This window comes from Amblyomma mixtum, chromosome 3, assembly GCF_055824585.1.
Source record: "Amblyomma mixtum isolate Tamu chromosome 3, ASM5582458v1, whole genome shotgun sequence".
NCBI classification, from domain to species: domain Eukaryota; kingdom Metazoa; phylum Arthropoda; class Arachnida; order Ixodida; family Ixodidae; genus Amblyomma; species Amblyomma mixtum.
The window spans coordinates 106,975,126-106,991,156 of NC_143014.1; the positions used below are offsets into that span (position 1 = coordinate 106,975,126).

At 45.8% G+C, this 16,031-nt stretch overlaps 3 protein-coding genes across 6 annotated transcripts in view; 2 read left to right on the plus strand and 1 right to left on the minus strand.

Moving 5' to 3' along the window:
- Positions 1 to 9,148, plus strand: part of LOC149351281 (uncharacterized) — a 25,108-nt gene extending 15,960 nt beyond the window's left edge. The window contains exon 7 of one of the 3 annotated variants that reach the window (XR_016290567.1): positions 4,047 to 9,148. The gene's annotated coding sequence lies outside the window, so the exon portion shown is untranslated. The remainder of the gene's footprint in view (positions 1 to 4,046) is intronic. The other 2 variants (XR_016290568.1, XR_016290569.1) reach the window with 2 other exon arrangements.
- Positions 8,688 to 15,062, minus strand: RpL13 (ribosomal protein L13). Its single transcript, XM_089580568.1, has 4 exons — positions 14,943 to 15,062; positions 14,504 to 14,760; positions 10,405 to 10,578; positions 8,688 to 8,952 (listed from the first exon to the last, which is right to left on the minus strand). The coding sequence occupies exons 2-4, from the start codon at positions 14,747 to 14,749 to the stop codon at positions 8,728 to 8,730; spliced, it is 645 nt and encodes a 214-aa protein (XP_089436694.1). The 5' UTR covers positions 14,750 to 14,760; positions 14,943 to 15,062; the 3' UTR covers positions 8,688 to 8,727.
- A 203-nt stretch (positions 15,063 to 15,265) lies between these two features.
- Positions 15,266 to 16,031, plus strand: part of LeuRS-m (Leucyl-tRNA synthetase, mitochondrial) — a 49,654-nt gene continuing 48,888 nt past the window's right edge. For both annotated transcript variants that reach the window (XM_089580572.1, XM_089580573.1), the window contains exon 1: positions 15,266 to 15,430. In XM_089580572.1, coding sequence (XP_089436698.1) covers positions 15,350 to 15,430 — 81 coding nt within the window. In that variant the 5' untranslated portion in view covers positions 15,266 to 15,349. The remainder of the gene's footprint in view (positions 15,431 to 16,031) is intronic.

Below are 16,031 nucleotides of genomic sequence, written 5' to 3' on the forward strand. Positions count from 1 at the left end.
GGCGGCTTTGAGGAATGGCCGAGGCGTTTTACATACAAGCTTGGAGGAAGGAAATTCCTTCCTCCATGCATACAAGCGACCCAGCGACTGATCGAATGAGGGGCACGTCGCGGCGAAAAATTTGCAATTGTTGGAACCTTGTCGCTCTGGCCACTCGGCGCCTAGGAGAGAGTTTTCAAAGCGAGAGCTGCGGTCGCGACCCACTTCACGCACCATGAGCCTCGCGCAAGTTTTATCGTCATCGGGTGGGACGCGCGGTTAAAAAAAAAAAAAAACGCCAAACGCTTCGAAACACCTCTTTTGAATGCTGCAGGAAGGCGAGAGGACATAAAAAATTAGGGGGACACCTTGCCGATCTAAAGTGCGCGAGGCGAAAGCCTTTTCGCGCCGATTTGACTGCCTCTGTTGTTCGCTTGCGCTCCACATCGCCCCCTCCTCCAGCCGCCCGGTGCTCTCTCTTCTCTATCTTGCGCCAGTCAGCCACCTTTTATGCCGTCGTTTCGCGAGTAGAGTTGGGCCCGGCTGCGAGGCCAGCGCGGTACCGCTGCCGAAGGCTGCGCTCAACTAGAGTTGAGCCCTGTTGGGAGGCTTGCAGGCCCGCCACCGCGCAGAGGGAGGCTAGGTTACGGCGTATTAAACCTATGATGACGTTGTAAGGACGATTGACAGCTATAGTGTGACAGACGGACGGAATGATGATCCATTAAATGCTTTCGCCTTAATATGCGGCGGGTTGAGCGGTTGAACACCGGTAAAGACGGCGCTCGAAACATCCGCAAGTCATGCCCACACATTGCATGAAGCGTTTACACCGCGCTGTGTAATTCTGGAATTTAGACAGCAGTATCACCAGCACGGGTTGGTGACGCTTCACACTTGACGCTGCATATCCCGAGGCGCGCGTCTGTAACATAAAAAAAACCCTGAAACAAAGTTGAGGCCTAGCAAAACCTAAACCATAGGGTTTTTTTTTTTTTACGTGAGGTGTTGATCAATGAGAAATTATTGGGGTAATTAGTGTCGAAATAGGCAGCAAGAGGGGTTAAAGTAGTCCGGAACACAAATAACTAAGCCGGAAAACTCGAGACGTCACATTGTGATATGAGCTAGTATACACGCAGCATTTGATGAAATTGGTCGGCGTGAACTTAAGTGGCAATATCTGAGGTTATCCAGTCAACTATGGTTCCGGGTGTGAAATAATGAGCCGAGTGACATGACGATCGTTTGACTTTGTAAGGGTGATCTCGGCGAGGGAAAATGACGAGGTGACTGAAAGAAGTCATCTTGCAAATGATCGTGATGATAAAGTTTATGGTTGGTTGGTTTATGGGGTTTAACGTCCCAAAGCGACTAAGGCTATGAGAGACGCCGTAGTGGAGGGCTCCGGAAATTTCGACCACCTGGGGTTCTTTAACGTGCACTGACATCGCACAGTACACGGGCCTCGAATTTCTCCTCCAAAGAAATTCAGTCGCCGCGGCCGGGATCGAACCCACGTCTTTCGGGCCAGCAGCTGAGCACCATAACCACTGAGCCACCGCGGCGGCTATAAAGTTTATGAAAAAGTGATAAACGATCGTGTTTCCGTCGTAGTGATAGGGGGTCTAATTCGGCACGATTTTTTAAAAATGTAACACTGGAATACGGAGAATAATCGGAAAAAATGAAACGTGCGCGGCATATGGCTTTGCAGGGATTCAATATGTTACGTATGTAGTCTTGGCTCGGATCCCAGATGGCAGATGCATATTCAGTTTTAGGTCTGATTAATGTGGTGTACGCGAGTTTTTTTAGGCGTGTTAGCGCTTGCTTTAGACTGTGTTTCATGATTCCGAAAGTACGGTTAGCAGATGCAAGAGTAACGCTGATGTGATGACGTTATAGATCCGCTTGCAAATTGATTGCTAGGCATTTGTATGTGGAGTAAGCTCCACAACATAGATAAAGTAGGAGGTTGAAATACGGGAAGAGGAGTGTGTAAATATGACATGAACATATATATTTAGTATGAGGGTTTTGCCAGTCTGAACACCACCTATTTAGTGCTTTGGGTTCTGTTTTCAATGCTTGATGGTTCATTAGAAATTTTTCGTTAAGTTACGCAATCAACGGCGAACAGAGTCTTACCCTGGACAACATGCATTTAGGCAAATCATTAATATAGACTAGAAAAAGCAAGGACCTATATAGCACGCTCCCGTTTGCAATGCCGGATGTGGCAGGAATAAGAGGAGTTGCAGTGATAATATTTGTAGAGTTCGAAATTACAAGAAATCTTTTATCTATGCAATGAGTTGTGCGTGAATTGTTGATGCGGATAGCAACGCAAAGCCGTTATTGCAGTCGCTGGTGGTACGCCGTACGCTAGCTCTTACACCTCTCAAGCGTACGTGGAAGGGTTGTTAACGCGCCCCGGAGTAGGCCGTTCGAGTTCTCTAGACCACGGAGATAGAACTCTAGACTAAAAATGTGTCTGAACGAGTGCTCCGCAGACAGCACGCCACATGGCGCTACTCGGCTGCGTCCCATTCTGATAGGGATGCTGCCACGTAATCCGCCTCCAAAAGAGCTCATGTGACTAGCCCCCTCACCGGAAGAGTGGTAGAAGGCATTAAAGGGTCCCTGAAAAGGGTGTTGGGGGTCGGCTATAAGGTGCTTGTATCATGCAGAGTACAGGCCGCCGAGCGTCCATGCCGCGTACAAGACCTCAAAAGCGAGCCGATAATTTACAATACAATTTTAAGAACTCCCGCTTCCGCGCTTCGCGGCGACCTGCGGTGCCGAGCTTTCGCCCGAATCCACGCGCATTGCGTCATGTAGCGCTCTTTACGTCAGCAGCGGAATGCCATCATTGGTTCGCCGCGCCAGCGCCGTTGACGCAAAACCAGTTTAGGAGGCGTTGGCTCCGCCCCCTGGGGAATTCCCACGCGCGTCGGAGGACTACATTTTAGCGTGCAAAAAGTGATGAGAGGAGAGGGAAAGGCGCGAAGACGCGGAAATTGAAATTTTGACTACAAACAACTCAGCTTCCACAAAACACAGCAAAAATTTTTGCTAGAGGATATTTGTAACGCTGAATCCTTTAGCGTCCTAGGCATATCACATCTTTGTTGAGACCCCCTTTCACAGCCCCTTTAAGAAATGTTGACTATGGTAAACAAGCCAAGCTAGCGGAATGGTCGGCAAAGGTTGCAACCCCTTGGGTCCCGACCTATAGCCCCCTGGCCTGGCCTCCCCATCTGCACAATGAAGTCGTTTTCTCCTCCTTGCCTTTATTGGTTTTAGAAACAGCAAAATAAACTGGGCAAAAATAGATGTTAGCAAAGAAAGGCTGCAATATTGGTGTATTATTAGTGGAGAGGCTTAACCGGAACTGGTATATAGACTGACCTGAAAATGAGACTAAAGTTTTCCAGAAATGCTCAGAACTGTTCTTGGAATCTTCGGATAATGGAACGAGTGGGATGCGAGCTGTGCAGAGGCTGATAATTGGTGTTGCTTATTACCTTCATAAAATCAATGAAACTCACATGCACAGCGCTGGTTGGGAATCTGCCGACATATTCTTTGCAAAGCGGTCACTATAGTGGTCACATTTACAACGTTTGGGCTATTTAGCAGCTCAAATTTATCTAGCGGTATTTGTCTTCCCAGTATCTTTATTGTCATATCGTCAGTATCGTACTGTACATAATACGATCCTTGCTAGTACGACTGGAGGTGACCGGACTGAGAGTTCTGCCGAGTGATCAGGAGCTTTAATCTATGCGCTCAGCTTTCGAAAAGTACACGTACGCTTCTTACTTTATCTAGCTCAGTCGATGGCAGCCCCAAGAGCTCGAAGGTAAGATATTTGGCAACACTTCGAAAAGAAGCAGAAGCTAAGTGTGGTATCCAAGGTTGACATTCCTGCGGGGTCCTCAGTAGATGGGGCCTCGATTCGCCGCATAGCTCCTCTCGAGGACCGTAGAGCGCATCCTGAAGAAAGTTTCTTTTGCACTGGAAGGTCACGCCTCTCAGCAGGCCTTTTTCTTTTCTTGCAGTGCCAGGTTTGCAGGGCATTCAGGAAACCTTGTTGGCACTGCACCTTTCGCAAGACATGGTTGCCACGTGGTGTGCGTACACGTCACCAATTTGTACGTACGCTTTCAACGCGAGAGCCTTAAAATTTTTCTCGAGCAAAAAAGAAAAAATGGAACGGAAAAACTTTATTGTGCTCTAAAAGGCAGCTGCCTATGTCTTCGGCGGCATTGTCTTTCCACCCAGGAAGTCTGCAGTAGTGGCTGTCTGCCCTTAGTCCAGGGCTCTGCTTGCCTTGGCCGACTTTTTAGCTCATTGCACTAGACCTCTTTTGTCTTTGCAGCAGTCGCTGGCCAGCAGTGCTTCCCACTGCTCCGCATTAGGTTGTTGTACAATTTGTACCGCATCTGCTTTCTGACACTCCCATGTGATGTGATAAAGTGCGGGCTTTGCCCCACGGCACGGACACTTGCCAGCGTATACTGTGGTATGTATATCTTCATAATGTAGAGGTTCGGATATGTGCCTGTCTGGATGAGAGTTTCCTCCATACTACAGCCTCCTCCCTGCTTAAATTTTTGTCTAGCTGTGTTCCAAGACTGCTGAGTACTCGCGTGGCACGGGTGTAGCAAAATGCCGAGTTGGGCTAGTTGGTACAGGTTCACTGTTAAACAGTGCAAAAAATGAGGGACCCGATCTTCCTCTCTCTGGTACCTCGTTTCTTGCGCTGTTTCACGAGGTATGGGTGTGCGTTCAAGGTCAGACGCCATGGCTGCTCGACTCTTTGCATATTCTCGATGTACCTGACACGCCTCTTGGTTGCCTACCATGCCTGCATACGCTGGCACCCAAATAATCCTGTGCTGGATTAGCTTTTTGCCTTTTTCGTTGTTTCAATTCCCCCCAACCGCTTCGAGAAGTCTGCGTAGCGCAGATGAGCTTATCCTGTCATATGTGTTGTTTCGGCAGGCCGCTTGAGAGCCTGCGAGGATAGTTAGTGACCGCCGTGTCCAGTAGCCCTGCGCCGCCGCTGGAGCAACTACTTCAGCTTCCGTGACTGAGCAGTTTTGAAGTGATGTGCAGGCGATTTCTTGGTAGTAGAGTCCAACACCGCCATTGTCGCTTTCCGATTGTTGTTCTCATACGTGTACCGCGTTCTTCTCATTTCTCCTGTAGGGCCTTCGTTCTCGCTTAGTCTTCCTGGGTGTAGGTGGTGGTCCATGTTACAGGGTATTGGGGCTACTCCGAGTTGCTTGCGTTGTTTTTCCGGTATACTGGCTGCCTTCTTGACCTCATGCACTTACTACCCAATGACTTCACCTTGCACAATATGCAACATGGCCCCAACACACCTCACTATCAAGTGTGTGGCTCCATACCCATGCTTGTCCACATATACCGGAACTGCCCAAGAGCCAACACCATGCAACATTGCTCCCTCTCGCAGCATGCCCACGTGGGAGGCCTGGGTTGCCCAACTAGGCAAAATGGTCTCTTCGTGTGCCATTGGTGAACAAGGCAGTATTTTAGGGCCGGTATTGTTTAACTTATATGTAAACGATATAATTAACATCAGTGACAGCACACATTTCATAGTTTACACAGACGATACAAGTATCTTTCTACAGTCAGACGTCATAGAACTCGGGCGTTTAGCCAATACTACGCTCGCTTTGTTGTCTGATTGGAGTGCGACTAACTCGCTAAAAATTAATACATCAAAAACAAAGGCCGCTTTATTAGTACCATAACAAAAGCCTGTAAACTTTGACATAAACTTATATACCTTGGAAATGATAGGCTAGAGCTTGTGACAGAGATAAACCTTGGGAGTAATCTTTAATGAACACTTAATCTGGGATACTCATGTAGACCGGATAAGTAAAAGCCTCGCGAAGACTTGCGGTATACTATCTCGACTTCGCTACACTATTCCTCCAAGAATTAAGGTTTTACTGTATAACGCCCTATTCTCTCCCCATCTAAATTAATGCAGCCATGTATGGGGCACAACATCCCAAAAGAACTTTCATAAACTATTTCTTATACAAAAAAGAGCTATCCGTCACATCGCAAACGTTTCGTACGATGCTCACACAAGCGAATTATTTCCACTTCTTGATATCCTTCCTGTCAAGCATATATACGAATTCAACCTTTTGCTAAAATACAAACACAGCTTGAAAAATCCTCTCAACTACTTTCTCAAACTGTGCGACCTGACAAACACAGCTTGAAAAATCCTCTCAACTACTTTCTCAAACTGTGCGACCTGACAAAAACTTCGCAACTTTCCTACGACATCAGACACAGAAAGAATTGGACACTGCCATTTTCTAGAACAAACCAAGGGTGCAAGAGGATAGCATATTATCTTCCAAAACTGTTAAATAACTTGGAGGATGTAAATCTAGATATAAGGAATATCTCAAGGAAAGATTGGAAAAAATATCTCATTTCTAGCACAGATCTTGCAACTTAGCCTAGAAATGTAATTAACTTCCGGTCCTAAATGACAGTTTGTTGCGATTGCATAGATAATTTCTCTGTCCTTCATCTAATGGTGGCTTTATATGGTTTCTCTTACATTTCGGTTGGTTTAGTTGGTTTATGGAGTTTAACGTCCCAAAGCGACTGAGGCTATGAGAGACGCCGTAGTGGAGGGCTCCGGAAATTTCGACCACCTGGGGTTCTTTAACGTGCACTGACATCGCACAGTACATGGGCCTCGAATTTCTCCTCCAAAGAAATTCAACCGCCGCGGCCTTTCGGGCCAGCAGCCCAGCACCATAGCCACTGAGCCATTTTTTCACTGTATCAAGTCTCACGTGACTTTTTTTCTGCTGCGAGATTACAACAAAATGAACATGGTGCGTTTTTTAGTGTGTATTGTGTTACATGACATGTCAAATGCTTGGGTAGCATTGCAGTGTGTAACATGTGCACTAATGCATGTCCAATAGTCTTATTAGTTGTCTTATTGCTTGTAATATTTCCCCATGTACGCCTATGAATAGTCAGCTTGATTGTGTCCAATTAGAAGGTCTACAAGATATGTATAAGTGACCTCTGCTTTTAATCCAGACATCTAAAGTTGTTTCAATAAAAGCTGTATGTTAACGCTCTTCAACCTACCAAATACAGGGGCAGCAACCTTCGTCAAGCTGCTAATCAGCAGCTTTTTGTTGCTTGCCCTCACATTTTTTTTACAACAGTACAAAAATGAGAAATGATTTGAATTGAATCTCCTGAAACACCTGCTCATCATCTTGGGGGAGGAACCTTAACTCCCTCTACCACAAGAACACGGACCCAGACATTGGTCGTACAAATGTTTTTCTCTCTCGCACAGTTGTCCTTTGTAGCCTAGCCTTTTAAGAAGAGCTTTCCATGTTACAACAATCTGAAGGTTGCAGCGAACTGTCTCTACTTGGGATGACATTTTTCTGCACTTTGTGTTCTTTGGTGCAGAAAATGGCTACTATTACCTTTAACCTGTGCACATAGCAGAGCCAAGCACTTCCGCCCTATCAAGGCACCAAAGCAGCGGGACAGCACCATATACCCCCTCAGTAAAAAAAATGGCCGTATTTCAGCAGAAGCAGAACACCACAGACAGCACTGTAGTCTGTGCTGAACACAACTTGCGTTCGACAATTCACTGCAAGTGAACAATCCGATGGCCGGAGCACCCACTTTTCTGTGTTACCATCTGTCAGCAGGCAAATTGAGAGACCCAACACATTAACTGCAAGAGCATTTCGGAACCACAAGCAGAGGGCAATAGCGATGTGGCATGTGTGCTTTGCTCAGTTCGTCACAATTTGAGCTCATGTATTCCTGCTTAAAATCTGAGCAGGAATATACGACATGACCTACCGGTGACCCATGATGCAGTGAACATGTTAATCTGCAACGCATCCTGTAAAGCACAGGATAAGCAACTCTGCTGGTACCTCCGACTATCTTCAACCGTGCTGTATACTTCTGTGGAGGACTGCAACCGGCATGAGAAAACACGAATGATAGCACCCTAACGCTCAGTACTCAGGCCATCCCACACCCACATTAGGTCATGGCGGCAGATAGGACACTTCAATCAATAACTATACTGAGCAATTTACAGCTACTTGCCACGGAGATAGGTGTTTACAGAAATGACTGTGGGAACCTAAACAACGCATGAGGGAAGGAAGGTAGGTGGAGGCTTAACTGCAACCTCTTTGTGTGTGCACAGCGACAAAGCATAGCACAAGGGAGTTGTGCGTGTTGAGGCCGCAAGCTTATCGCAACTGTTCCGCGAAACCTTAACTAGTATGAGCAATGCATCTATTGTCTCACTGCAAGATATTACTGCATTTATAAAGCATAGGTGCTATGGATAACCACAGTGCAGATCTTGCATTGAGATGTGCTGTACCCAACGTGCAGTTAAATTCGGCTTAGTTTCACACCACCCATACTTAATGTGACTAGATAAAACTCACTGAAGTGGGATTGAATATATTTGAGCTTCCAATAATCAGCAGATCCAGCTTATTCAATGGAGGAGGGGCACACAGTAAAGTTCGCAAAAAATTACGCTGGTACTTGCTCCTCCATTACAGCTTTCCAAACATCCCTAATAAATCGCATCACTGCAGATACATGCAGAAACAACCCAATGTGGAGAGTCTTCCTTTATTGGTAATAGCCAACACCATGTTAGGCCTTCTTGGGGGCCTGAGCCTCCATGCTCTCTGCTGCCTCGCGTGCCTTCTTTGCCCGCTTTCCCCAAAGGCGGGCCTTGGCCTTTGCTTGTCGCAAGTGTACATAAGCACAGTACTTCTTCTCCTCCTCTGTGGGCACCCTGGGCTTTTCGTAGTGGGTGGTCTTCTTTAGTGGCATGATGACACCCTTCAACTGCAACGCCAGTTTCTGCTCATCCGTCTGCGCAATACAAATGGCAATGGTAAGTTTTCCAGCACCATAGAGTGCCAATTTTCAAGAGACAGGAGAAGATATGCTCCTCCATGTCCACACTGTACAAGATTTATAAACACACATTTGTTCAATCTAGAGGCAAATGTATACAGCTACATATTCTGGATATTCTAATTGGTTCATCAGCAGTGCAAACTGGAAAACTTTGGACAAGGCTGAGCACTGCATTGCTCAGAGAAAATAAGAACACTTTCTCTGCTTAACCACTCACTGCCAATGGAGAAACAAAAAGATTGTTTTGCAACAGCTGTATAACTTCTCTCTGGTGTAAACAATGTGATTTCAAAGAGGCATTGCCCAGTGGGCAAAACAGTCCTGTTTTGCTAGCGATGAGCACTCTCCCAATTACCCATCACTACGCCTTGCCATCACTTCTCCCGATTATGGCCCCCTTGATATACAGGATCTTCTGCCAATCAGACCAGAAGCACGTGCTCTGATGATGTAGGCTGGGAGAGGTCTACTGGCAGTGCTATCGCTCAGCCCCAAAAGCTTGGGGAGCGCTCTTATCACGTTAGTCTGCATTTGTCATTCTGCTGGCGCCAACAGCTAGTGGTGCTGCACAGCAGACACTACCACTAAATGCCATACAAAATTTGAGCACAAACAAGCCAGCAATCTGGTTGAGAGTGTTTTTCATCGAACTTATGAACGACTCAGCACCTGCCAACTCTAAACTTCTGAAAATAAAAATATGGGGGGAGAGGGCAGCATCAAGCGATGCTGTCAACAAGACTGCTCATTTAAAAAATTTCCTGAAAAGATTTTGAAAAGTGGCCCTACACCAACAGAGAAATCTGGTCGCGTCTACATAATCGGGAAAATCAATCAAAATTCAACAGGCATAAGCAGTCCCTGCACTATGAACCAATCAGATTGCCAGAACAACTGAAAAATTTTCAATGAAGCATCTAAAAAGCCCCTCCAGGTTGTCCACTTCCTTCATATGCACAGTCGTGAGCAATATAAGAGAACAAAGCATTCATTTATTGAATACTCCATATGTTTGGCAAGCAGTTTGTTTTATAACTAGTTTTCCTCCTTGCCTATAATATCCAAAAGTCATTTGCAAATTTGGTAGAAAAACAAGCAGAAAATGTGCAATTTTTAGCAAAAATTTTGTCTCCTCATATTGCTCAAACTGTACCTTAACTGTCAAGCAGCATTAAAAATTTGTAAACGGGACTTCTACTGTTAAAAAAGATTTCCATTCTTCAGCGTACCCCACAGTACTTGGTGACTAACGTCGAATCAATGTTGAAAGCGTGTAGTGGCGAGTCCCAAGAACACCTGTCTCAAAATACAGCCCCTTCTGTGACCGCAATGCCACATCCCATCCAGAATGAAACAAGACCACAACTAATAACACCATGCAAAATTGATCTGTAAGAAACTTGCCGAAGCTTCTGTCTTGCCAGACTTCGAACCCTTGAGTGGGAACAGGATCAACTTCGAGCGGTACTCCTTAAGGCGTTGAACATTCTGCTGCAGGCTCTCAACACTCTTGTTGCGGCGCCGGTAGTCCACAGAAATGCCAATGGTCCTTGCTGCCCTCTTGTCAATACCTGCAGCCTATTATAAAAGTTGCCATAAAAACCACAGTATTTAGCACAAACCATTGTAATAATAACTGTACATTGTAATAACTTTTAAACTATTACCGATAGGCATCTGATTGCAATTCGAGATTTGTAGCCGGCCGATAGTAAAACCCATATCATTACCTAGAATTTTGATAACACTATTACCCTTGTCGCTGTGGCTCAACTAATCCTGGCTACATCATGCTAAAATACATGCACTTTCAAAAAGCATGCAGACAAAGCAACCCCTCCAGTGCACGTAGTCGATCAAAATAGCCAAATTTTGTCGAGCCATAACGGCGAAGACAATCTCGTTTTTAAAATTATAACTGATATGGCTATTACTAACGGCCAGCTACAAATCTCTTATTAAAATCAGGTGCCTATTGGCAAGTTAAAACGTTTGAACTATTTGAATTTTGTTAATCACTTATACTCCCGTTTCATACATAGTGGGCAACACTGCCAAAGTGAGCGTGCCTGTTTGCACACTGTCCGCGCGCAAAAAGTAGTCCACCATACAACCAAAGTGAACACAAGCCTATTTTGTTGCGACAAATCCAAAGTGCCGTGACTGGCACCTCCAGGACTTCGTTTCACCTCATCCCACATTTTCGTCCTGTGACTGTACAGCTTTGAGAAACAAAGCACGTGGCGTTATGATACGTTGTTGGTACGGCGAATCGCCCCTACTCAATCCGCGTCCAAAAAAGTAGTTCACACTCCATGAAATTATGGCCAGAAAGCCTGAACACTAACCGCCTGACAGCTTTGAACATGACTTTCCATGCTACCACATCTTTTTATACCGCTCTTTGTATTTGTCCAAACACTGACCGGAGTTTCGAGAAGAACAAATGATACGTGGCGGAGTAATATGGTTTCGCAGACGCACAACTTCAGCAACCGCCACAGCATTGCCTGCTATGCAGAAAACGGAGTATAGCTAGTTAGCATGATTCGCCTGTAATCTGCCGTCTAACAACACTGGTATTACTACGCAAAAAAAAAAAAAAAAGCTTTTCACTCAAAAACTTTACTTTTTCAAATTATGAGCCCCCTAAAATCACCTGGTACATGAAAGGCATAGAGAACATATGTTTTATTTAATAAAGCTGAAGATACCACATGAAAATTGTGCAATTATTTCAGAGGAGTGTTCATTCAACTGGCGACCCTGAAGAATAAAATTGCAGTATGCCCGTGACGTTAGGACGCTGCTTCATGAATATCCTCCATTTTTGATGCGTTTTGTAGAAGCTCAGTATTTTGTAGTAAAAATACGAATTACAGCGTCTTCACGCCTTACCCTTTCCTCTCATCACTTTTTAAATGCTGAATGGTTGGCGCTCCTCCGCTGGCCTCACTGCTTTCTGACCTGCTGGAGCTATGCTGCTTAATGGCCGCAGCCAAGGTAGCAGCAGCCAGATGCCTCAAAGAACTTTAACCAATAGCCATCTCTGAAATGGTATATGCAGCAGCGGTGAGCATGAGAAAGCCGCCGGAAAGGGCTTGCCAACTTTCGTGCATGATTGTGTGTTCTTTGCTCCGTGTAGAAGTGCATTATCTGGCTCTTCACTACAAGTAAATTTACAAATCGATCACACCTTTCCTTTGCTCACTGCATCCAAAGATTGCAACCCTGAGGCGGTAAAGTATAACCACAACCTAGGGAGCTGCCTGGCTGCTCCGTAGGTTGCGAAGTGAAAATTTGATGGTTTATGGGGGTCTAATGTCCTAAAGCGACTCAGGCTATGAAGGACGCCATAGTGAAGGGCTCCGGAAATTCCAAACATCTGGGGTCCTTTAACGTGCACTGACCTTGCACAGTACAGGGGCCTCTAGAATTTCACCATTGAAATTTGACCGCCATGGCAGAGATCAAACCAGCGTCTTTCGGATCAGTAGCTGAGCACTACAACCACTGAGCCACAGCGGCGCGGAAATGAAAATTTTAAAACTGGATTCTTTCTGTAAAGGACTAGCGCATCAGTAGCCAGTACTATGACCTGTAATATGCCCCAGAAAACAGCATTTGGTGCCCATGGCAGAAGCCTAGTGCTTTATACAGAGTATGCACCTCAGCCACAGTGCCAGACATTTTGGCATACACTAAGCAGCCTTTCGCTGTGCTTAGTGCATACAGAGTTTAGTGTACGCATAGTGTAGCAACAGGCCTGCATCACTGAAAGTGCATGCTTGTACGCCAAAAGGATTTCTTTCACTGATATCAGTGCACAGGCCACCAAGTGGCAGCAAGCATGCCCTGCAGAATGCTGCACACTTAGACCTTTGAAATAAGGGCTCCCTGGGCACCACCACATTGCGCGCTGGGCTGTTCGGTGCAGCTGGTGGTGGCATGGTGGAAGCAGCAGTGGAACCAGTTTGCAACATCCCAGACAAGAGGTGTTTTGACATCTCCCTCGCTCGATGGAAAAGTTCAGAGACGCATGGTATAAACCAAAAATGGAACAGTATAATAGGCAGTTTTCATGCGATGTACAGGCGCCATCTTTTGGTACTAAGGCTAGCTTCCACAGTATGCAGGAACAGGTTGGCGATAAGTGGATTAGCAAAATGCCCAGGCTTTCACTGCGCTTTCAAATAGGTGGCCGCTGTGACATCCTTTATATTTAGTAGAATCACCAAAAAAGTGCCAGCAACAAGGTGAATGAACCTCTCAACAACTCCTCGAATTTAACAGTTTTAACATTTTAAGCAGCCTACATGATACACTAAAGGCCGATTCACACGACGGTCCGTTCGCGCGGGCGAACGGACCGTCGTGTGATGAGGTGCTAACTGAACAATCTGCCCTTGCACTATGCAAAGACTGACAAATATGCCAAGCAGTCTACGACTGAGGTAGCAGGCAATGCCTCAACATATGATGCCAGGCTAAATCGAACAGGTCACACTTCAAAATACCGCAAGCTTACTAGTCCGCTACAGTTTGCATGAATGTCACAGTGACCATCCCGTCACCAGAGTACCATCATGTAAAAGCCTGTCAGCATTTCAAATTCACTTACCACCCCATGCTCCAGAAAACCAGAAAGGCTACGCGCGGTTGTACACGCGATGCCACATGCAAAATCATCTTGCTATTCGATACATGCAGATGTCAAAACACCAGTTTTGAACTTCTGCAAACAGGTGTATGGAGCTCACGCTACTGCTTCCACTGTGCTCTGGCCAGGTGTGCACAACGGTCCAGTGACCAGCAGTGTATTGCACATTGGTACTACTGTTTGAGCTCCATCCTCAGAGGTCGCAAGGTTGAAGCTCAAAAGTAGAAGACGATTTCGTCAGCAGTGATAGTGGTAATGATAGTAAGTTTAACGTCCCGAAGCGAACGTGGGCTATAAGAGACACCCTAGTGGACGGCTGCGAAATAAAACCACCCGGGGTGGTTTTATTTACATCGCACAGCACACGGGCGTTTTTTGTATTTCGCATTCATCGAAATATGGCCGGTATCGAACCCACGATCTTGAGATGAGCAGCCGAACGCATGACACTGAGCCACCGCGCTGCGTATTTTGCCACTAGTGCAGAACATTCTTTGTAAACACGGGAAACTCACAATTATGATTAAAGCCCCACACGAATAAATGCGGCTAATCTCCCCGAACACGTCCTGCCCAGTAGCACACGAGGTCCACGCAAGTATCCGCAAGGCATACAAGATAGGTTATTTCTTACGGACACAATTGCCACAGTAAATGCGTGGACTGTCATATACGATAAAGATCAATAAGTAGTCATCTCTTTTTCTACCTCTCCTGCCCGGAAGTACACGGTATGGCACGAAAAGACGAGGCACAAAGCTACCAGAATGGTAACAGCCTTCCAGGTTTCAAAATTCCTGAAACCTTGACGAAATATAACAGCGCACATAGTACTGCAATTACCTTCAGCTCCTCAAGGGTGAAGCCTTTACCCAAACGTTGTTTGGTGTTATACTTGAAACCGGGGCACCTGATCACAGGACGGAGGGACCCCTTGAGTGGCCTCGGCGCGATGGTTCTGGCTTTCTTGACGCGGTTTGCATGACGGCGTTTCTTCCGCATGGGCTGATTGAACCACGTCTTCACGTAGCGTTGCCAATCCTTATGAAAATGCCCATTAGGGACCATGTTGTTCCTTTTGGGAGCCATCTCGAATGAACCTGCACACAAACACTACACATGTCACCTTTCACCACGACACCATAACAATATTATTTCTTCAAAATGCAACATTCTACACAATAAGAGAGGTGTATGTGCTACCTAGATAGCGCAACGGCGACAGATATCAAGTATATTCAAAGATTAAAACAGATTTAACAACCCCAACCCACACTCTTACCGTGCGGCGGCGGTCACGATCGAAGCAAAAAGGAACAGGAAGCGAACTGACTTGTGGGATTCGTTTCTGACGTAGACTAGTGACGACGCTCAAAGCTTGAAGCAAAATGTTGTGTAGCACTGCCACATTTACAAAAAAAAAATATCACTCTATATACACACGCAATCCCATCTAATTATTATCTAAACGCTTCTACTGTGCATTATTCTCGTCATCATTACAATGCACTTTTATAATGTAAGCTTAAAAAATTTGCTCAGAACCAATAAGTGGCCAACGTGAGTCGTTTGCATAAGCCGAGTTACTAGCCGAGTTGTAGCCGAGTCAGCCGAGAAGCTAGCGCGGCCCGCATGTTCTTACGGATCATGTGCCGTTGTTTTGAATGGTGCCGGTTGTTATAGCACAGTATGCTCATGATTACCAGGATCCTTGCAAAGAAACAACAGCAGCGTAACCTGAGGAATATATTTAGCATTACATCAGTATGGGTAAGCTGACCCTACGTGCATCATTCAAATCGCATGGCGCGGTTACCCTTAGTAGCGGGCCGGAGCAGCCGACACGCACTTTGCCTACCTAGGTTGTTCTGTTCTTACGCAGCTACGTTGTTTAGGCTGTCGTGTGCTGCAAGGTTGCGGAGTTTTGGAAATTTTCTTTGGAATACTCTCTCAGGTAGATGAAATTCGGTTTACTTATGTAATGTGTTATGTACTTTGTTAGAAATCGTTGTGCGTCAGTGTTTTGTGGTTGGAGCTTTCTGTGTAACATGCAAAAGGACACTGTCCATGTCATTCGTTAAATGTTGAAACCTTTCTTATATTTTTATTTGTGATGTAACTATTTTTGTTCAAGTGTAAACCTGATTGGCTCAGTGGTTATGGCGCTCGGCTGCTGACCCGAAAGACGCGGGTTCGATCCCGGCTACGGTGGTCGAATGAGGCGAAATTCTAGAGGCCCGTGTTCTGTGCGATGTCAGCGCACGTTAAGGACCCCAGGTGGTCGGAATTTCCGGAGCCCTTCACTATGGCGTACATCATAGCCTGAGTCGCTTTGGGACGTTAAATCCCCGTAAACCATAAACCATAATAT